The sequence below is a fragment of the Thalassophryne amazonica genome, chromosome 10, assembly GCF_902500255.1.
Source record: "Thalassophryne amazonica chromosome 10, fThaAma1.1, whole genome shotgun sequence".
Taxonomy (NCBI): domain Eukaryota; kingdom Metazoa; phylum Chordata; class Actinopteri; order Batrachoidiformes; family Batrachoididae; genus Thalassophryne; species Thalassophryne amazonica.
In genome coordinates, this window is record NC_047112.1 from 87456081 (window position 1) to 87480163 (window position 24083).

A 24083-nucleotide genomic window follows, 5' to 3' on the forward strand; every position below is an offset into this window, starting at 1 on the left:
TAATCCCTCTGGGTACTCTGTAGGGATAGACCGATATCGGTTGGGTCGATAATCGGCACTGGTCAGTAATCCCTCTGGGTGCTCTGTAGGGATAGACCGATAATTGGCCCCGGCCGAATATCGGCCAGTGCCGATAACTGGCATGGCTGATACTCAGCCAATATCAGCCGAGCCAATTATCAGTCTATCCCTAGTTTCAACATCAATCTATGGAGTCTTTGCCCTTTATATGTACAAATCTTTATGGTGTCAGAATGGATGTTTTTGAAATCCTGGGAAAGGTATAAATGAATGTGATGATTATTTGCCTAAAACATTTGATGAACTCCTTTTTAATCCAAGGACTCTCCAAAATGCCAACAAAATTTGTTTGGTAGTTGAATTACCCTTAACATGGACAGAAGGAAAGATCTCATACCCTCTGCACGTGTTTGTTTGAATATGTGCTAATTACAGCTTGAGAAAAGAAATTAATTGTCTGGAGGGTTGTTGAAGCAGGGTTCTTGCTGAGACACCTTAGTGACAAGAGACAAGCACTAAAGAGCAGGTCTTTCCAGTCTGTTACCATGGGCAACATCTACTCAAAGCCCCTGTCAAAACCAAACGTATTCTCATGCCTGCTGAGAGTAAACACAGCTGAAACTACATCTTTCTTTCTTTTCTGTTTTTTTTTTTTTTTTTGCAGCTCTCTGTGGGTGTGTGTGGGATGTTGTGTCAGGGCTAAAGCCCATTCCCTCTCCCATGAGCCTGTGTGCCCACACACACACCTGGCGCCTCCACACGCACACCCGGCGCCCACAGACACACAGTCGACACTGACACTGTGTACTGGACCCTCGGAGCCCAGCGGATCCCAGGGGAGCCAAGCGGAGTGGAGTCTAGCCCAGTTGGAGCCTGAGGATGTCAACAGAGACAGAGCTACAGCCAGCGGTCAGGCCCAGCAGTGTCAGGCGGGACTCCAAGAGGAAAGGTGTGTAAAATAACATACTGGTACTTCGAGGAACAGCATTGGCAAATATGACCAAAAAATGATGTACGCAATCTGGCACAGGAAGAACCAAAGGTAAAAAGAAATTTAATTAATACAGGATTAAGTTTGACGTGACATAGAGCAGAGGTCGGACAATACTCTTACCTTCCGATATGATACATATCACGATACAATTCTACAAGTATTTCAATTTGATATTTTTGATATGAGAAAATGTGATTTTCTTTGATTTTTGTCACACTAGATCAGGAGAATTGGTAAAAGTGGTACAAACAGTTCATTTGGTTTGGGCATCATCTTAATAGGTATATCACAATGTCTGCTGTGGTGCATCAGGTAAGAACTCTTTTGGATACATTTTTGTTGTGCAGCGGAATGCTCTGAGTAGAGTTGGCTCCACATCGCTCAGCTTTCTAGCCTTTGTCCAACGCACGTTTCACTCAGGGATGGTTGAGGCATCGCCACCTTTAAACATAACAAATAAAGACTTGCCCCATCCTCAGCTTTTGCAATCTCTGGGTGCTGCTCCATTAAGTAAATAATCATCAGTCGAGTGCCTTGCAGGGTAACATGGTGTGTGAATAAGTGAATGTGAGGCATCATTGTAAAGTACTATGAACATCTGTCTCAGATAGAAACGTGCTTTAGAAAAGCAGTCCATTTAATTTGAAATCTGGGGAAAATTTTCACAGCCCGCTGTTTTTCTTTTCAGTGTTTGAAGTGGAGGTAGGGTTGAGGCAGAGTGTGAAGGGACTGGAATGAGAATCAACAGCTCCAAATCTGAGGCCATAGTACATAACTTTATTTCTTTTTTTTTTTCTTTTTTTTTTTGGAAGAAAACTGATTTGGATTACTAATTTTCTTTTTTGAAAATCCGTGTGCAAAACTGAACAGGAAAACAATTACAAAAGAGTTTTCAGATGTTAAATTGCACTGCACGCTCACCTCGATTGTCTGTTCAGTGGCTTAAAGATACAGTTTACTCATTTTGTACTCATTATGATAACATCAGTTAGCTTACAGTTCTAATCACTAAAGGAGTGTCTGTGTTAGAAATAAGTAAATAATTCACAGAGTTTTCAAACCTTTAATTGCATTGCACGCTCACCTCACATTTTATCATCTTTGCAGTGGCTGAAAGAAATAGTTTACTCATGTTTTGTGCCTAGTAGAGTTACATTAATTAGGTCATTAGCTGGACTCCTTAACACCATGTGTGTTAAACACATGCCCAAACAGAAATTGAATGCACACAACAGGGTTTTATTGCAGAAAGTAAAGGGATTGGTGAGCAGGGAAGAACAAACACTGGGTTGAGCAGGGCAGGCAGGGCTGGTGAGCGTGGCTAGGCTAGAGGAAAAAACACAGGGGTTAACAAGGAGCATCAAAAGCACAGAATACAATCAAGCTACGAAAGTTCTGACTGACCAAGTAGTGACCACGGTGGTTACAACAACGAACTGGTGATGAAAGGAGAGTGAAACCGGGTTTTAATGCTGCAGCTTGAGGTGGAGTCAATGTTGGCGAGGAGCAGGTGAGCTTGATTTAGGTGGACGCAGAGTGGAAACAAGGTCAGCCACACCCACCACAGGATGTGACCTCCATGGTGATGGGTGCAGAAATGCTGCACTATAATGCTGCACAGACCCCCAGGGGGTGTTTTCACTTTTTCAGCACCTTGGACAGCGGCGCAGCCTCGAGGCTCATTTCAAAATGATGTGCCACGTCCACACAAGCTATTTTTAATGTTGTAATATTAAAGAATTTTTATGTAGGCACAATGGGCCTCATTTATCAACATTGCGTAAAAAGAGGCGCAGATCTGAGCGCATAATTGGTCTTACGACAAGACACACGTGTGATTTATGAAACATTCGTATCTGACCAATCCCAGCGTACGAATGATCGGCTCTTGATAAATGCGGCGGCTGAATTTAATCGTCATTAGCATGTTACGCCCTTAAATATTCATGGTTCGGAAGCCTCGCCCACTGAGCTCAACATGGACAGAAGAAGCACTGGGAAAAAGAAAAACTTTTCGGAGATGGAAATCGGCATCCTAACATCGGAGGTGGAGAAAAACAAACTTGTACTTTTTGGCAGCCTGAAAAGTGGAGTCAAAGGCGCTCATAAAAATGCTGTGTGGAAGAGTGTAACGGAGGCGGTCAACAGCGTTGCTGCAGAGGAATGGACTCTGGCTGAGGTTTGAAGAATTCTTTTACTTAACCTATGCCTAATGATTTTGAATCAGTCTTTTATGCACCCACAGTTAAAGGCTTATGCCTGCTAATTGATTAAGAATTGTTTGCATTTAGGTCAAGAAAAAGTGGTCCGATTTAAAGCTGGCCACCAAAAAACATGTTAAGCGTAGCATTAGGCATTAGGCAGACTGGGGGAGGCCAACGAGACCCCAGCCTGACCCTGACAGAGAGGGAGGAAAAAATAGTTGCCTGGGCTTTTTTAAATTAATTTTGTTTAATCCATTTTAAGAATCCATTTTGATCTGTTCTGAATATGTGGCCGCTTATGCTTGGATGACAGCTGAGGTTTGTTTCATAATTATTTTCAGACTCAGACAGATTTTGTAGTGCTGTGCCGCAGATCCACAGACTCAGATTTGCGTACACGAGCTCAGACCAGACGTGAGCTCTGTCGTGAGATTCGTCTTAGCCTCCTCTCACGTCCAAATTGATAAATACCGAAGTTTGCGTAAAAATGGTCGAACGCACGTTTTCTGCCGTACGTTCATTTGATAAATGAGGCCCAGTGGGTATATGATTATGGCTGACGGTGCCAATAGCTGTTGCCATACCACTGTAACATCTGAGGGTGATGGACTTCCACAGGCAGATGACAGAAGCTGAGGAGAGGCATGAAGCAATATTGGCGGTGCTAATACAAGAACAGCGATGTTTCTGTTAACGCGAGGCAGCAGAGGCAGTGGTGGGCCTCCTTTTGTGTGTCAGACATACGCTTGGCATGAGTTGACAGTGCAAAATTCCCTACGCCCCATGCAAGACAAGCGTGCAGCCTATACTTGGCAAGTACTACACATGTACTCCTTCACAAACGTTTTGTTTTGTGTTGATAAATCATTCCCACACTCCTTTGGTTAGGTTTTAGTGATGCAAAGCTCACTGACTGAACTATGTGGAATGACACCAGCTTTTGGTTTTTTTTTTTAAGCTCACACTTTTCCACAACAGGAAATCTTTGTAGTTTTAGAATATTACAGGATCAAATTGTGACATAGTGTGAAAATAGTGATCGTTATGATCAAAACGCAGTTTCATTCACCAAAACAGATCAAATCTAGGCTTTCATCTCAGATGTACCTTCTGGCAAATTGTAGCTGAACTTTCAGGTCTTCTTTTTAAGAAAATCCTCCTCTATAGCACTTCATCATGCAGCTGTATAACTGGGGATGCAAAATGCAAAACATGCACTTGCTGTCTTGGTGGCTTTCCTCACTCTTCTCCTTCTTGCACAGTCACTTAGTTTTTCAGAACTGTCTCCTCCACACAGATTTACCATAGAGTGCAATACTGTTTGTATTTCTTCATAACTGATGTAAATAAAGTCCAAGATATATTCAGTGACTTGAAAATGTTCATGTATCATCTCCTGATTTGTCTGAAGAAAACTGGCAATAAAATTGATTATTTACAGATATTACACCAAAGGGGCCCATTACTTATGCAACATCTTGGCTTTTCTATTTTTAATTAATTTATGTCAAGTTGCAGAGATTTGCTTTGAGTTTGAGTTTAAGGAAGATAATTTTAGTAATTTTTATATTGAGAAGCCTGATTTACTTTTTGTATTTGAAATGGCATAAACAAATTAAAATGCGTGAAATACAAGGGGCTGAATACTTTTGCAAGGCACTGTACTGAAATATAGTCTGGCACCTTTTCAGATGTGTTCTTGTTCGACAAGTGGGACACCCCGCTACAGCACCCCAACCCAAATCAACTTCCCACAGCCATGCTCAGGACTTCTAACATCTGTAGTTGAGTCTTGATTTGCTGTTGATGATGGATGTGACTGAGTTGACAGAATGCAGCTCTGTTGTCGCCGGCTAATTAGCAGGTGCAGGGTATAACGGTACAGCAGGTTGCGAGCAAGCAGGTGCTGCAGAGATGTCGCGGTCGGTCCAGGTGTGAAATACTCCAGAGGCAGATCGCTAGCAGGTGTACGCGAGCAGACCCGGTTGGTCTCGGAGCAGAGGTGATGCCGGCGGCCACGCTAGCAGCCATCACGCAGCTGCTTGTGCCACCTGCCAGACCGGGAGAGCAATGCCTCGCGCTTTCCGAATAAGCATCTGATTGATGTAGCGCAAACTCCGGACACTGCTGGGAGCCGCACTTAATGGATGTACACAACCGCGGTGGAAATGAATACACACACTCACCTGCAGCAGATGCCTCATCGCTGCATGCACTGTGTGCTGTGCGCTTCGGCCCTTTGCAAACAAGCCTGGTTTCTCCCCGTACGCAGTATGTGAATGAGGTTTGGATGCCTTTCATGTCCTGTTTAGAAACAGCATTGTTCTGCTGCAAAGGAGATCATGTTCATCATTCTGACTCTCTATGTTAGGGCAGATCCACTCACAGACACACATGCTGGACTGGGATTGAAGCCCAGAAGAGCATATGAGAGGAGAGATGAATGGCTTGCCTTCAGCGTTCAGACTTGAAGGGTTTTAGACCCCCCTCCCTCGCTTCCTCCCTCCTTCCCTGTGTCTTACTCTCCTTCTTTTTCCCCGTCTGTCTCTCTCACTCACTCAGCCACTTTTCACCTTTGCTTCTGTCACTCATCCAGCTACATCCCGCGCCGCTCTTATCTCTGTTCTGATCTGGGTCATTACTTCCAATACGCGCGCACATACACACTCGCATGCACGCACGCGCAGCAGGGTGATGAAAGTCAAATGCAATCCGACACTGCGCACAATCGGCGAGCGTTTGGCGAATGGGAAAATAAGCTAATGCCTCTTGCTATTGTGTTTTGTGTATTTGCGCGCGTTCGTCTTTTGAGCGTCAGGATTTGAGTGCAGACGGAGCCGGCGATCGCCGTTCCCTTCTAAATGATGTCCACACTGAGCACCCTCTGTCTCCTCCTCCTCCTCATGCCGCTGATCTGACTCCTAAATGACCTTGCCCTGAATGAATGAGACACAGAGGAGAGGCTGATCACGGAGCGAGGGAGAGACTAATGAGTCACTGTGAAGGAGAGTTGTTTAATCTCGGGCCTTTGTTTCACACTTCTGTGGAGAAGGATGTAATGAAAAGGAGTGAGGGACTGCTGCGTGTCACACATTAATCATACACGGTCTGTCTCACTTTCTGAAGCCTCAGTGTGCGATGGCCTGAACACACACACGTGTTGTGTTCATCTTCGATGGTTCTTTTAGCAGCTTTTTCTCTCTCCCTGTGATTTTATTGAATTCCTGTGAGGACGTGGAGATAACCTTTGCTCTCTCACATTTTCCATGACGTGAGCTGAATCCACTTTATTGTTTCCTCTGGCAAAGAATTAGTCATTTTATTGTTCAGGCTCAGTTGTTAAAGTGTAATACTCTTTATTAATCCACAATAAATCCAGAAGATTACATTGCCGCGCCTCTCTATCCCTCTGTACTTTCTCTCCACCTGAGCTCTGCACATCTTCGTGTGTACCTGAGGATCACGATGATGTCAACACTCCAATACTTCTTTAGCTCATCCACACCAAAGGTCCAATGAGCTGATGTCATGGTGAACCCTCTGTGTATCCATGTGTCCATCGGTCCGTCCATCCATCCAATGTCTGTCATCCATCTTGATCAGTTTAGATTATGGTGATTTTTTTTTTTTTTTTTTTTTGCATCATCTAATCACTTCACAATTCTTTATTGCAGAATATTGAAATTCTAAATTTTAGTTGATATAAATTAGATTAGATTAGATTAGATTAGATAGAACTTTATTGATCCCTTGGGAAGACTTCCTCGGGGAAATTGAGGTTCCGGTAGAGGTGGGCGGATCGATCCTAATATCGATAATATCGATACCAACGCTGGTATTGATATTGAACGATCCTCGTGTAAAAAGATTGATACTCAAGAGAAGTGCTATGAAGGGAAGAAATTCCTTATTTTTGTATTATTTTATTGTATTGTTCGACTTGAAAAACAGAATGAGTCTGAAACTGTTTACAGTATTTGTTGTGGTGTTTTAATTTTGTTGTATTGTACTTTGTTAGCCCTCTACCTCAGGAGATTTTCTTTTAAGTTGTGTTGAGTGATATGTTTTAAACAAAAATGTTGATTGTGATAATAAAGTATTTTGTTGTCACGTACAATGTTTGGCGAAATTCTATCCAAGGTCTTTTGGATCCTTTGGATCTGTGAAGTATCGGTATCGATATCGGCGATACTGGGCCTGTAATTACTTGGTATCGGATCAATACCAAAATTCCGGGTATCGACCACCTCTAGGTTCCGGCAGCATTGTATAGCAGCACACAGGGTAAGAAGCACACAGAGTATCAAACGTGAATGTAAAAAAAGAAAAACAGTTTGCAAATATAAACAAAAATACCAGACATATTGATCAATATTAGTTTACTTGCTACTACTGTTCCTCTCCTTCCCGTCCTCTGTCTTCCTGTTACTCTTCCTCCCCCTGAGTGAGGAGTTGTACAGTCTGATGTCCTGAGGGACAAAATAGTTTTTCAGTCTGTTGGTCCTGTACTTAGGAAGGAGCAGTCTGTGGCTGAAGAGGCTCCTCTGGTTGCTGATGACGGTATGCAGAGTGTGACTGGCATTGTCCATAATGTCCAGCGGTGTTCTCTTCTCTGCCACCATCACGAGAGAGTCCAGCTTCATACCAACCACTGAGCCAGCCCACCTGATCAGTTTGTCCAACCTGGATGTGTCCTTCTTGGATATGCTGCCCCCTGTATGGAGTGTTGCAGCGTGGTGGCTTAGTGTTTAGCAGTGTTGCCTCACAGCAAGAAGATGTGGGATTGTTTCCCACCTGTGGCCTTTCTGTGTGGAGTTTGCATGTTCTCCCCGTGTCTGTGTGGGTTCCTTCCAAGTGCTCCAGCTTCCTCCCACAATCAAAGACATGCAGGTTAGATGGATTGACACCCTTAAAATTGCCCATAGGTGTGCATGCGGGTGATAATGTGTTTGTTTGTCTGTTTGCCCTGCGACAGACTGGTGTCCTGTCTAATGTCTACCCCGCCTCATACCCTATGACTGCTGGAATAGCTTCAGTGCCCCCCTCCCCCCCAATGACCCTTAATTGCAGTGGGCAGGTATAGAAAATGGATGGATGAATGGATATCCAGTGTTTTTGACATAAAAACTATGACATTCACCCAAAATCCTCCATCAGTTCTTGATGGATTTGGATTGTGATGGTTTTGTTTGATGTGTAAAGTTGAAAATTGGGTTAAAATATAGACTTTTGCTCGTGAAAACACTGAAATTTTGTGCATTGCATGGTTACTGAGAATAAAATGTCCAAAATAACACACCATTCAAGAATATGTATGTTATCATGAAGATTCGGGGAGAGAGACCTCAACTACCACAAAAAATATTTACAGCAGTGTGAAAATTACTGTCCCCCAAGACAGTTTACACACTGCTGTAGACATTTCACCTGCTACTCCAGGTTTCAATCAAAATGACTTTACATATTAGTGTAAATGCTAAATTGATTCTCAGAAAATTTACAGTTATTTTTGAAGGAATTTATTTACAGTATGCCACCATTTTGTTCAATGGCATAGTATGGGGAAATATTTTGAAGAATAAAACCAGATGAGCGCTGCGTCTTTGATGCTCTGGTTCATAAATGAGTGTGTTGTGCCATTTTTGACCCTCTCAGCATGTGGCATCTTTGACATTATAGACGAAGGCAAGGAAACTGCCTACAGTTGAAGTTTATTAATTAGTATAACAGTTCTTCAAAAGGAAACACATTTTCATGTTCTCCATTATCAATAAAACATGCGAGTTGACGGTCTACCAGGAGGAACATTTTTGTTTGAATGTAAAATTAGAGAAATGAGCCAGTTTATTTGTGTTGAGCCCCAAAGCTGGAAACAGTTTTGTCTCCACTTTAACATCTTATTGGTCACAGTGAATCCTGGAGGTCACGCTCCTCCAAGGCGGGCCTAGAGCTTTGGAAGTAGTATTTTCAACATTTTTATTGTTACTGTTTCTCAACAGAACTGCAGTATATGAATGTTAGAGGAAAGCTGCCCTTCTTTTGAACGAAATTCTTCCAAGCATGACGTTTTATGATCCTGAGATATATCAAATGAAAGTACAAGGTTGCCTCCAAGCTGAAACATATCTTCTTTACTTCCCAATCATGTAAATTCTATGAGGGCTTTAAATTTTAAAGACCTTTACAGTAATTCAGCAGTAGACGAGCAGCGGATTTGACTGATGGGTCAGTATACCTATCAGCTTTCTCCTGCATAAAACATGTAACACATAACAACATATGGCTTTCCAGAAAGGGAAAGAGGCACAACTGATAAGAAAGACAGCTCTTTTTTAAGCAATGTGTGGAAGAGAGTCATCATTGCTAAGAGAAAGGATGATCAAGGTGCACCCGCATGGCCCATCTCAGGTTTGGCCCTGTTGTATGCCTCTTTGCAGTGCATAACCAGTCAACACTACACCAGTTACCACCTTCCAAAGACAAGACCCTGCTGTGCTTTTGTCTGCTCCAGAAATGAACCTTCCAGTGGTGTTCCCCTTCATGTTCATAATATGTGCCACTCTCTCATAGAAGGCAACAGCAGAATTAGTCCCACAGGGTGCAGAAAGAAGACATCTTCTTTTTTCTAATGTATAAAACAGCTGCTTAGGTGCCATTGTTGATGAGGAAAGGTTTACTGATCTTGACTTTGCAGACAATATTGTGAGCTTTGTGGACTCAGTAGATCACCAATTGCCGAACTTGAGAACATGAGTCAGGAATGAGAGTGTCCAGGCTTTCAATGACTTCGTGGACAGTCAGCCGTCAGAAGTGGATCTGTATGTAGTGAAAGTGTTGAACTTGCATTGACGTTCACTTGTGTCACCACAGTGACATTCATGTCTCTGGTTCCTTTAACACTGACATGAAAGGATGACTGGGAAGTGGTTGTGGAGTCTTGATGTTGCTGGACAGAATTTTTTGGCTATACTGATGCCTTTGAGTTGGAATGATGGTCCAGGGTCGTATGCTGACCAGTTACCTGATTACTGGATATCTTTGGGGCAAAGCCTCTTCTATGGATCCTTGAGTACTGCTGGAATGATTTTGTGTCAAGTGAACAGTGAGTTATGGGGACTCAGATAAGGAATCTTGCCACACTCTGCCTCTAGCCATTTATGGGTTGTCCAGAACATAAGCGAAGTAAACACTGCCAGTCTACAACCCCAATTCCAATGAAGTTGGGATGTTGTGTAAAATGTAGATAAAAACAGAATACAATGATTTGCAAATCCTCTTCAACCTATATTCAATTGAAGACACCACAAAGACAAGATATTTAATGTTCAAACTGATAAACTTTATTGTTTTGTGCAAATATTTGCTCATTTTGAAATGGATGCCTGCAACATGTTTCAAAAAAGCTGGGACAGTGGTATGTTTACCACTGTGTTACATCACCTTTCCTTCTAACAACACTCAATAAGCGTTTGGGAACTGAGGACACTAATTGTTGAAGCTTTGTAGGTGGAATTCTTTCCCATTCTTGCTTAATGTACAACTTCAGTTGTTCAACAGTCCGGGGTCTCCATTGTCGTATTTTGCACTTCATAATATGACACACATTTTCAATGGGCGACAGGTCTGGACTGCAGGTAGGCCAGTCTAGTACCCACACTCTTTAACTACGAAGCCACGCTGTTGTAACACGTGCAGAATGTGGCTTGGCATTGTCTTCCTATATGAGAGAGGTTCCTTTTGGGGGAGGTGATGGTCTAGTGGTTAAGGCGTTGGGCTTGAGACCAGAAGCTCCTCAGTTCAAATCCCAGCCTGACTGGAAAATCACTAAGGGCCCTTGGTCAAAGTCCTTAATCCCATAGTTGCTTCTAGTGTGTAGTGAGCACCTTGCATGGCAGCACCCTGACATTGGGGTGAATGTGAGGCATTATTGTAAAGCGCTTTGTGCGTTTGATGCAGATGGAAAAGTGCTATATAAATGCAATCCATTTTTCCATTTACCAGATTTGGCAGTTAACAAAGCTGACAGTTGAGAAATGTGATTTGGCAACTCAACTTCTCATTTTCTGCACTCGCTGTGTTGGGTTCATTTCAGTATCTCTCTGTAAACTTGAAATTATGCCTATGTTTTTGTTGTAAATTGCGCAGACAATAACGTGGTTGTAAATTAATAGTAGATGCTTGCCAAATGTTATCAAATTGTGGCTGCAATTGGTGTGTGTTCCCAGGCAGCTTTGTTGGCAGGTAACCAAGAAATACCTGGACGTTAGTCATTTCTAAGCCCACATATCGACAAAGACGTGAAGTTTTTTGATTTATTGCCTACTTTGGAAAACTGAAGAGAACTTTTTCTTTCCTGTTTTGGTGTATAACACCATTAAATGTTCAAATAAAGCATTCACTTTGACGACGTGACACCAAACATGATGATCAGCGATAATAACTTCCATCGCAGTCAACAATTGCAGTCAACTGCCATCACATTTCTGAAAAATCACGACTTCTCCCACAATGGGATTTGGCTGAGGATGTGTGGGAGACAGACTCTGCAGCGTATAGCCTGCAGCCCGCAGCATGAAAAGAGTGGTTAAGGGTTATAACTGTGCAGCTGTTAGCCTTTATGTGTGTCTGTGAGGATTTGTGTGGGTGTGTGTTTGCTTGTCTCTGGTGTGCGATTAGCAAACACATTATCTTTCGTGGTGTGGATATTATGCACACATCCAGTCTATCTGGCACAATCACAGCAGCCATTTACTTGGATATCTTTCCCAGGGGAATCTCAGAACGCAAACAGTCGTATTTTGTGTGCTTGAGTGTGTACCCTCGATGAGAGGTAATCGGATCTGCTCCAATCAGACAGAGATTGAATTGCATCGGCTGGCTGCTGTCGCACTTGTCAGCAGGGGGCAATAGGTGAGTACGTGGAGATTGAAGACGAAAAACGACGCTGACTCGCAAATCGTGACACTGACTTTCTACCGCTGAAACTATAATTAGAGACAGCTACCTCCACTCTGTCCTCTCCTGCTAACTGCTGCCCTTCTCTGTCATCGTTTTATTTCTGGAAAATTAGTAATCTGTTCATCCTGCTGTTGACCGACCAATCCATCCTTCCATTGCACCCCTGTATTTAGCCATCCTTTCTCCGCGCTGTGGTAACACAAATGGAATAGAAGGAATCGCGGTGATGTCACACAGTGGGCGGGGCCCACACCGATAGACAGAAAGTTCTTATGCAGAAACTCACTGTGCGTAATATTTGAAGATGTCAACGTGATCCATCACACACTGACAGATCAGCGCGGTGCATAAAAACACATCACATCCAGATGGATGATAATCCGTTTGAAAGATTTTCACTTTGCAAGCATTTAGCCTCAAGGATCGGATGCGATTTGGTTCAGAATTGTGTCCAGTACAGGTCGTAGATGGGATCACATGAGCTCGCCCTGTGTTCAAACTGATCACATTAAAAACAAACCTCCCCGTCTGTATTTTTTTTTTTTTTTTTTCTTTTGGTTTTCTCTGTGCAGCTCCACATTTAGGCGAAAAACTGGACTGAAGTTAGTATTATGAGGACTACAAACTAACAACGATCTGATTTTCGGTTCAGTTTGAAATCAAACACAGTTTAACACGCGTAAAAGAGCGATTTTGCAGACAAACGGACAAAGCATTTTAAGCATTTGCAAGCATTTAGCCTCAAGGATCGGATGTAGAGCCCGACCGATATGGAGTTTTTGAGGCTGATGCCAATAACAATATTTGGATGAAAAAAAATGCCGCTAATCGATAAATTGGCTGATTTGCCAATAGCCGATAAATCAGCCGATATCATTATTATTTTTTTTAATTAATCGTAAACTTACTTGTATGCTTTTGTCAGCCGATCAGTACAGCGTGACGGCGATGAACACATTTAAGCAGGGTTGTAAGCAGCTCTCAGTTGAATGGAGTCAGAGCTCCATCTACTGGACAGACGGTGCAAGGACAGTTTACATTGCTGACACAAACATTATTTCAGTAACTGTTCTGTTTATGAGAAATTATAAGCGTTCTATCGGCAAAATTTCGGCCGATAGTGAGTAATTTGAAAAGGGCTTATATCTGCCGATAATATCGGCCGGCTGATATATCGGTTGGGCTTTAATCGGATGTGGTTTAGTTCAGAATTGTGTCCACTACAGGTCGTAGATGGGATCACATGACCTCACACTGTGTTCAAACTCATCACATTAAAAACCGTCTGTATTTTTTTGTTGTTGTTGTCTTTTTTCTTTTGGTTTTCTTTGTGCAGCTCCACATTTAGACGATAAACTGTGACTGAAGCTACTATTATGAGGACTGCAAAATGAACAACGATCTGATTTTTGGTTCATTTTGAAATGAATCACAGTTTAACACACGCAAAAGAGCAATTTTGCAGACAAACGGAGAAACATAAAGTGTAAAGTTGGGCTCACTGGCGTTATTGAAAAGTATACCACATTATTTGTCTGATCATAAAGATTCCAAAAAGGTATAGTTTGGACTATCTTTGATTGACTGTTAGGAAGTTATGAGGTAAAAACAGCAAAAAAAAACTGTGACAAAGGTAAATTTCAGTTTGTACAGGGAGCTGAAGTTAAAGTTGCTCCAATTTTGGTAGAGTGATGCAAATTATAGGTTAAGTGAATAGGGTTTTAAAAAGGAATAGGTTGCACCATGTGTACTTAGTTATCATGTTACAGGGTAACATCACAGACAGCAAATGGATCCGGGCCAGATGTAGTCCAACATCCGGTACCAATCCTGAAAATGGATTTGGTCCAGACAATTTTTGCACCCTGGCCCAGATCCGGCATGGCTCCACTTTACAGTTCTGGAACAGATCCGGACCAGATCTGAACTGGATCCGCAAAAGACCAACCGTTTACAGCCCATATCTGGCACGGATCTGGGACAGATGTGGTCCGCATCACCCCTCCTTGGCTGCCTATTGAAAAATCAAGTGAATAGTCTGCTTTTCAGAAGAGTAATGTCTAAGGAGTATTTCCACCAAATCTGTAGCAAATTTGATAGATTCCTCTGCAAATATTGCACTAGAAGGTGAGGCAGGTATCTTATTCCACTCAGCACACCCAAATCCACTTGACACACTCTCCTGCGCCCATTCTCGAGTGTTGAGAAAGCATCATCCATGCTTTCAAACGTGACCGTGCTGATTTAGCATTCAAAATGCCCCGACTCAGGGAGGAAAACATAGATCAGTGAAAGCCTTTTATTTGCCCTCCTGAGTGGGAATGACTGCGGCTTGTGTATTCTCTGATCCTCTCAGTATGTTGGGCTTAGTCCTCTCCTCCACACTTGTTGGAGCTGCTTTGTCCAACGTACCAATAACTACAGTCTCCATAGCAACAGTTAGCTCCCCTGCCCATAATTTTGTACAAAAGGAAAACGTGGCAGCTTTAATAGAGGCCGATGCCCGCACCTCGCTGTGCTGGTTGAAGGACTGAGCAGAGTTGAAAGTGGTGTTTTGTGTTAGTATGTCGAGGGGCTGCACAGTGTTCTCAGCTGTCTTTCTTTCTCACAGACATTTGTGCCCTCATTTACTGCAGACATTATTTTATGTGGTTGCTTCCAGTACAATTCAGTCACTCCATTCGCTTGTAATTTCTGTACGTGATTGAAGGATATGAGAGCGATAATTGTCTGTACAAAGCGCGGAGATGAGAGAGCTCTGCCGTCTGGCAGATGGCAGAATTTCCTTTTCCTTTTCATGCGATCGGTCGTTCTTTGCTCCAGCTCTCTCTTTCTTCCAGGACCCCGGCTGAGGGAATGAAAAAAAAAGGGTTCATTACACAAGATGAGACAGAGAGGAAGGACAACAGCTACATGCAGTTCCCTATTTTGACAGAGATGAGAGACAGGAGGAAGGTTTTGTTCTACGTCACTCTCCGCGGCATGAAAGGACAACTGCTGTGTTTTTGGGAAGTTACCTGTGCTTCCTCGTGCTATGCATTTTCCAGACACACACAAACACATACACACGCACAGACGTAAGCACACCAGTTCTTTGCATAGCCGTGGGACTGAGAAAACAAATAGTTTTGACAGTCTTCAGTCATATTTGACCCTTTGAGTGTATCAACAACATAAACAGTCCCTATCCAGATAGAGATCATGCACGACAGGCGCCGTGTAAGGTGCTTTTTCTCCTTTGTCTAACAACAGGAAATATTTGGAAGTATCATGCATCAGACAGGTTTCTGGAACAACTTTTGCTTCTTTTGCAGCGGCACTCAAACATTTATTCTGAGGAAGAGCCGTCCATAGGCATCCGTCCTCTCCACTGCGTGACAAGATGCTAATAGCATGTTTACTCAGTCTGCACACACACTAACACATGCATGCAACCACACAGTTAGGTGGTACCTCAGGACCATTTTGAGAACAACTGGACGAAAGAAGAATTACACTTGCTGAGTCAAGCCCTGGTGATACATAACTGTTCGTGGCCAAAATTCCACCTAGACTTGGCTATACCCTAGTAAGGTGTTGTGCATACAGTACACTCAATTTAACTTAAAAAAAGCATCAGCTGATTACTTGATGACATGATGAATTAAAAACAGGTGCCGTCCTTAACATCAGGCTAACAAGAAAATCCTAGCTTGCGCAACCACTGAGAAATTGTTTTAATCCAACCACCAACCCCTCAAGAGGAGATGCTTGCAGGCTGGAGGACCACTTCCAGTTTTATGGCCCAGTCACATGGCAACAATGATCCCTGAACGAAGGGGGGAAAAAAACCCACAAAGTCACAATTTGTCAATAAAAGGTTGACAAATGAGCGTTTGATTTTCCCATCACCAAATAGCCTGCGAATCAAGAGTGAAAAGGGACAAAAGAGGAACAAAATGAAGCCGAAGCTAACGCTGATCTCCATGCTTTAAATGAAACGCCCCTGGAGCCACAGCTGGAGCAGTGTGTGTCTGTATCTCTGCTTTCCAGGACTTGGCGCTGGGGCAGGACTCAGCTGCAAACAGCACATGATCCGACCCACTGTGGAGATCTGTGTGCACATCGGTGGATCCACCTGCTCTGGTTCCTCATACAGAACAAAAGAGGGATCATCTCCTTCATCATCAGAATCCTCACTGTCTGTCGACACACTGCGTGCTCCGTCTTGCTCCAATTAAAAAAAAGCTTGTGTGCCGTGGTTACTGCTGTATCACTGTATTATGTTACTAAGCAATATATATTGATTTTAAACAGAAAACTGTCAAAAGGGGGAATAAATATAAGTGTAAAGATGACTGAATATATCAGAGCAGTAAACTGATCAGTTCGTGTAAACGTGCATTGACTCCCCATGTGTGGTTATTCCACTAACTGCCAATGATCCACAACGTGAATTTTGCCTTCCAGAATAGCTCTTAAATAGTCATCTGAATCATCTACCCGTTGTCACATGTACAGAAGGGCTGGATTGTCATTCCTACACTCATATTATTATGTTTAATAAAATAAATAAATAAATAAGAGCACGCAGTAGGCAATCGCTGCTGCGGCCGCTGATGCTGCGTTCAAGTACTGTTGGAAAGTACACAACTTTTTTGTTGTTTCAAATTCAGCAGTTGCTTGTGGCAAAATAATTAATTGTATCAACACAAAAGATTAATTCTGGCCTATATAAGGTGCCTGAGCCCAGTGAAGCTGACCCCCACCCACATAAAAAAAAATCCAAGTAAACAGGCTGAGTTTGCCCTGTAATTTCTAACGGTACATGAACGCAGCAGCAGCAGCACCGGCTTCTGCACTGTATGAAAACATTCTGCTGGTTGAACAAAGTCAAAGTCAAAAACTACGCATAAACGATAAAAAACATCAAGAACGACAGCAAAACGAAATACGAACGAACTGAGGTTTTCAGTGGCATTCCTTCAAATTTTTCAACATTTTAAAAATCCTGACGAAGTGCCAGCTGCAGGAACGAAGATGCGCAAAGGTTAAAAGATGCCAATGAAAGTCAACAAAAGTCCAGATTTCTTGTTAGGGCTTCGTTGCCCTTCATTAAGTGCTGTGTGACCGGGCCATTAGATGCAAATTAACAACCCTATCTGGAACAAGTAAAATAAAGCCTAAACAAGTCCCATACAGATTCACATTTGCCAGTCAGCTTTAGAAGTAGGATTAATTGGATAGTAATTGCTGGGTTCCCTGATGTGCTGTTGATTGTTAGTTGGGAACCATTCCAGCTACATTTAATAGCCTCTGGGTGCTTCTTCATCGGGAGCAAAGTGAAACAACAAAACACTTTTTCAACAAATGCAAATAATCCAGGCCATGTACAAATTAAATTGATGACTGCAGTGATGCATCATCACAAGCAGTATTATTAAAATAACAGAATTTGTTACAATTCCACTTTTATCAAATGAAATGACAACATTGTCTTCTAACAAATGGGAATTAAATCAGCTTCTTGCTCATTCTCTAATGTTTGTCAGCTCGATCTCTTTTATTATTACCCACTGGCCCCAACCTAATGGTCTCATTCTCTCTCTCTCTCTCTCTCTCTCTCTCTCTCTCTCTCTCTCTCTCTCTCTCTCTCTCTCTCTCTCTCTCTAATGAATTTAATGGACTAGATTGTTATGCGTTATTGGCGTTACACTTACAACCACTTTGTAAGTGGACTGACTCAGCAAGATAGACAAAACCTGCTACCTGCAGATCCGTGGTGGGTATCCACACATATCAAATGGAAAACACACACACACACACACACACACACATATATATATATATATATATAATCTACTGGCAGAATCCCGGACTCCGAACGTTCTTATTGTGATCACGTCAGCATGGTGTGGCTCCAATGTGAAGTTGATATGACATATTTTTTCTGATTTCCACAGTAAGGTATTACTGTCATTCTATGCCTAGATATCATCTTGTCATGATAATGAATGGCTTAGTAGAATCGGAGTCTCTACTAGTAGATTCTCCGATCAGAGTCCCGATTGGTAGAGTGTCCGATTCTGCCAATACATTCTCCAGTCGGAGACTCTACTAGTACAGTTTCCGATCGGATATTCTACTAGAATCTCCAATTCTACCAAATCGCAGACTCCACTTTGACATATAAGTATTTGATCCACTGTCGATTTTGCAGGTTTTCCCACCTACAAAGAATGGAGAGGTCTGTAATTTTTATCATAGGTACACTTCAACTGTAAGAGACAAAATCTAAAAAAATTAATTCAGAAAATCACACTGTATGAATTTTAAAGAATTAATTCGCATTTTATTGCATGAAATAAGTATTTGATCCCCTACCAACCAGCAAGAATTCTGGCTCTCACAAACCTGTTAGTTTTTCTTTAAGAAGCCCTCCTATTCTGCACTCTTTACCTGTATTAATTGCACCTGTTTGAACTTGTTACCTGTATAAAAGACAACTGTTCACACACTCAATCAATCACACTACAACCTATCCACCATGGCCAAGACCAAAGAGTTGTCTAAGGACATCAGGGACAAAACTGTAGACCTGCACAAGGCTGGGATGGGCTACAGGACAACAGGCAAGCAGCTTGGTAGAAGACAATAACTGTTGGCGTAATTATTAGAAGATGGCAGAAACACAAGATGACTGTCGGTCTGGAGCGCCATGTAAGATCTCACCTTGTGGGGTAAGAATGAGTCTGAGAAAGCCCAGAACTACATGGGATAACCTGGGAAATAACCTGAAGAGAGCTGGGACCACAGTCACAAAGATTACATTAGTAACACACAATGCCGCCCTGGTTTAAAATCCTGCAGGGCAGCAAGGTCCCCCTGCTCAAGCCAGCACATGTCCAGGCCTGTTTGAAGTTCACCAGTGCCCATCTGGATGATCCAGAGGAGGGATGGGAGAAGGTCATGTGGTCAGCTGAGACCAAAATAGAGCTTTTTGGCATCAACTCCACTCACCGTGTTTGAAGGATGAAAACAACCCCAAGAAAACCATCCCAAACGTGAAGCATGGGGGTGGAAACACCATTTTTGGGGGTGCTTTTCTGCAAAGGGGACAGGTTGACTGTACCGTACTGAAGGGAGGATGGATGGGGTCATGTATTCTGAGATTTTGGCAAACAACCTCCTTCCCTCAGTAAGAGCACTGAATTTGGGTTGTGACTGGGTCTTCCCGCATGACAGTGACCCCAAACACACAGTGAGGGCAACTAAGGAGTGGCTCCATAAGAAACATTTCAAATTCCTGGAGTGACCGAGCCAGTTTCCAGACCTGAACTCAGTAGAAAATCTTTGGAGGGAGCTGAAACTCAAAACCAGAAAGATCTGGAGAGGATCTGTATGGAGGAGTGGACCAAAATCCCTGCTGCAGTGTGCAATGTTGGTCAAGACCTACAGGAAACATCTGACCTCTGTAATTGCAAACAAAGGTTTCTGTACCAAATATTAAGGGCTGCTTTTCTATTGTATCAAATACTTATTTCATGCAATAAAATGCAAACTAATTATTTAAAAATCATACAATGTGATTTTCTGTTTTTTTTTTTTTTTTTTTTTTAGATTCTGTTGCTCACAGTTGAAATGTGCCTACGATAAAAATTACAGACCTCTCCATTCTTTGTAGGTGGGAAAACTTGCTAAATCAAAAGTAGATCAAATACTTATTTGCCTCACTGTATATATATATATATATATATATATTTCAAAGGTGTTTTTTTTACATATTCAGATTTATTTTGTGATGAAATGTGTCTTCTGGGAGTAAGAAGCGCACACTAGTTGGGAGAGTGATGGTGGGGCATACAGGATGTAGAAGGGGATGGTTGCCAGGGACAATGCATGCTCTGGGCTTCCCTGTGGGCTAAACACAGGGTTCTGTCATCTATCACCTGTGTATGTGTGTGTGTGTGTGTGTGTGTGTGTGTGTGTGTGTGTGTGTGTGTGTGTGTGTGTGTGTGTGTGTGTGTGTGTGTGTGTGTGTGTGGTGTGTGTGTGTGTGTGTGTGTGTGTGTGTGTTGTACCTGTCATAGCTCTGTAATCCTGAGTGACACTTATCCAGTGGAGGCTTCATTCCTTCAACCATCCATCAATTTATTTTCTTTTCATCCTGTGCTCACAGCAATATGTTCTTCTCTCCCTCTCTTGCTTTACACAGATGTATGCTCCCTCACACCTTTATTTTAGTTGAAGCAAACTCTGTTGCAATTGCCCCTTTGGTACAACTTTTCCTGACAGATGTGAAAGCAAAACTAAGGGCCCCATCATACTTAGCACAAAGGAGGGAATAAAAGGCAAAAATTGAACCGCATTTGGGAGGGACACATATTCAGACAGCTGTGTAAGAATGCCATTCAAAATCCCGCCTTGACTGATTCACGCACATTCCGTAGATGAGCATTGATTGCAGTTCAAATGCAGTTGGAACACATTAGGAATTCCCCAGATTGCTGTCAGAATGCAGTACGAATATCAAGAATGCATTCGAATGCTGTGCGAGTGTGGTCTGATCACCACCTGAAATCTGGGTAGAAGGCATGGGAGAGCGAGTGTTGTGGTCCGTTTTCTTTTGAAGACCTGCTGTGTCTCTCTGCTGGATGTCCCATGACATCCAACCTATGAACTGAGAACATGTAAACCAGGGTCCTCTGACTATTGCATTGCTGCACTGCATGTAGCCATGTGTGGTCAGATTACTGTGGCCATCAGAACACTGACATGCACACCCACAGCTATTATTATCAGTAATAGGCACCTGTCCATGTTGCATCGCAGTAAACCTATGATCAGTTCGCTGCATCATATGGAATAATTATTTCATAGTGGGCAATGTATTTGCCCTTGGATCATGGATGCCTCACGTCGCTCCCAGCTTCACACAAATTACATGACAGACTGCAGTGTCACTGGTGGTCGCCGTGCGGTGGGAGGTGTTTCTGGAGCCATTCCAAAAGTGATTATTTACCTTATTCACATTGTAATGCCTTGGTAAACAGTTGCATGGTCAGTCCTTCTAATGTTTTAGATGATGTATCTGTCATAATATGTTCATTGCAGCTGTGACACTCCTTTCAGAAGCGCTGTGCTGTGCCACGCCAGGCTGCTGAGAAGCATTGATTCACTGTGGCACAGCAGCACAGCACAGCATGTCTGAATGGGGTGTTACAGCCATGATAACATAATATTACAGATACATTTTCTAACTCATATGATGGACTGACATTGTGTCTGTAATAATAATGTATATTTTGGATGTAACACCTCTTTCAGGTGCATGTGCTGCTTCGCGGCTCTGTGCGCACTGACTCGCACTGACCCACAGTGTTTGCACTTTACAATATTTCCATTGCGCACCACAAACGGAATGCACTGGATGAGGTGCTGTCTAGTAGGTCTGTGCCACATTCGGCACATTAACGTGCCCGACCTTTGTGAATTTCCCTCAAATGTGATCACAATTTTCAAATGCTGTTATGACGCCATGAGAATATTTAGAAAGCACTCAAAATGCAGTTAGAGTCCACTTCAATTGCTGTACGATATTTTTCCACCTCGACTGCACCTCAAATGTTTTGAACATGAACTGAACATTCGAGCCTGCCACAGGAATTTGCTCGACTGTTTGGAATGCACGCAGATTGCACTCAAAGGTTTTCAAATGCACCTTGACTGTTCCGGAATGTAGTTTGAATTTTCATTTGGACGGCATTCTGACTCATTCGGCCTCTAGTGTCATGGGGGTATAACCAGAGGGCACTCAGAGAGCATGTTCATCAATTAAACCACATAGTCTGTCAGATCAATATCACGATCTGGATTGGTCATTACCTTCCTGGATTTTCCAGATCAGTCATTCCCAAAAAAACTCAAACAATGAGTTGCACTGTAATTTCTGTGGCTGTAATAACTCCAAGGGCAGTCAAACCTCCACTGAGGATGAACACTCCTAGTATTTGATTGAATTTCAAAAAAATAATTGCATTGTTGTAGCCTTATTTCGACAATATAGTAAATGAATTAACATCTCCTGTGTTTTGGCTGTAACTGTAAATTTGTGAGATTAGCCGTCTCATGTTAGTCGACGATTTTCACAGTTATTATATGGTATGGGATTTTGTCAACTTCTGATTGGCCCATTCACCACTTTCTGAGCTGTACCACATGCCGAGTTGACCGCTGGTGGAGCCGAGTAGACCGCACGTGCGAAACGAGTACACCTCGCGTGCAGCGTAACACTAGCTAATCGAGCGATTGATCGATAACGACCAAACAGATAACGCGTTACAACGCCTAATTTGGCTGTCAGTTTGTTGACAAGATGGCAGAAGACAGGTTTGTGTCTCTTAGCAACGCTGACTTAAAATGAATTTTACACGAAAAGATGCGAAGAACACCTGTAGAAATACGCAGTCATCAGCCAACCTGTTTCGCAAGTACGTCACTGAAAAGGGACATGCACCCAACTTTGAAACTTATGACAGACAGATGCTTGATGGAGTACTCAGTCGAGCTAGACAGGTGAATAAGGTTTATAAGAAAACAAGCCTGATGACTCTTCGTAACGAACTTAGCAGGCATCTCCAGTTGATCAATGGGATGTCAGTTGGTGCAGTATGACAGTAATAATGAAGAGCTGAAACTTGAGATTGATTTTTCAGTTTTAGTATGTTTGACAAATTCCCAGTTTTCTTGTTTACCATATAATAAGGCAGTTATAGACTTTTGATTTCGGTGTACTGGCCAAGATGAACCCCATCCTGACCAGGTCCACATAATCACGGGTACACTGAAATCAAAAGTCTATAATTGTATATTATAAGAGCCTCAAGAGTGCCGTTGCCAAGAAACGCCTCCAATGCGTGACAGTTTTGTTTACTTCAGGGTTGGTCAGTCAGCTACGAACATAACATAGCTGTCCGCCACAGCAGAGGAGAAACGCCCCCGACCTCGTCTTCCGTAAACATCTCCAATTGATTATAATGGTCCCAGAACACCCTCTCTCATCGCAAATCTCTCCTCCCTTCCTCCATCAAGTGGTGGTACATGATAGCCCCTTTTTATGAGGTAAGACACTGAAGTGTTGTCAAGTAAAATAAGATTATCCTCCTTGGTACTAGGCTAAAAACTTAAATTGGCTAAGGCAAAACTTTTGCTGGCTAAGTGCTTTGTGCAGTGACTAACGTTAAAAAAAAAGTCAACAATGTGAAACAAGATTAGACTGCTTTGTGAAACTGGGCCCTGGTGACTAACTCAGATGGCCTTTGAAGAATATTCCATTTCTTTGCCTTGAGAAGTTCTTGGGTTGCTTTGGCACAGTGCTTGGGATTGTTAGCCATCTGCGCTGTGAAGCACTGGCCAATCACTATTGGCAACATTTGGTTGAATCAGAGCAAATAGTACAGCCCTAGACACATCAGAATTCATTATGCTTCCATCACCAGTCAAATCATCAATAAATACCACTTACCCAAACAATGCCCAAACAATAACACTGATACACTTTGACTCATTTTCCATCTCCATACTTTCCCAATCATGGTGGTGCAAGTTAATCTTAGTTTAATCTCATACAGTAGGGAAATGGTTGGTTAACCATTCAGTTAATACACCACAGAACTTTATAAGTGATAGTTTTTAAAATATACAAATGCATGAAATTAGATCTGTAAATTAATTGTTGTCTTCAAATTGTATTGTAATTGTATCTTCTGCCCTCTTTTATTTCCTGCTGTCTTCCTTGTCTTTCTTGTCCTTCCTAGTCAGTCCTCCTCAGATTTTTTTTTTTTTTTGTCCTCTTCCTGTCTCTTGCCCAGTCTTGTGTCTTGTTGCTGTAGTACTTAGTGATCCTTATGTATGGTAGTTTGTTGTAT

General features: G+C 42.5%; 1 protein-coding gene across 8 annotated transcripts in view; it reads left to right on the forward strand.

The window, feature by feature from the left end:
• dab1a (DAB adaptor protein 1a) overlaps positions 1-24083 on the forward strand; it is a 929000-nt gene that overhangs the window by 769185 nt on the left and 135732 nt on the right. For all 8 annotated transcript variants that reach the window (XR_004563183.1, XM_034180437.1, XM_034180436.1 and 5 more), the window contains one exon: positions 686-970. Coding sequence is in view for 7 of the 8 variants with exons in the window: in XM_034180437.1 (XP_034036328.1) it covers positions 901-970 (70 nt within the window). In the remaining variant the exon portion in view is untranslated. The remainder of the gene's footprint in view (positions 1-685; positions 971-24083) is intronic.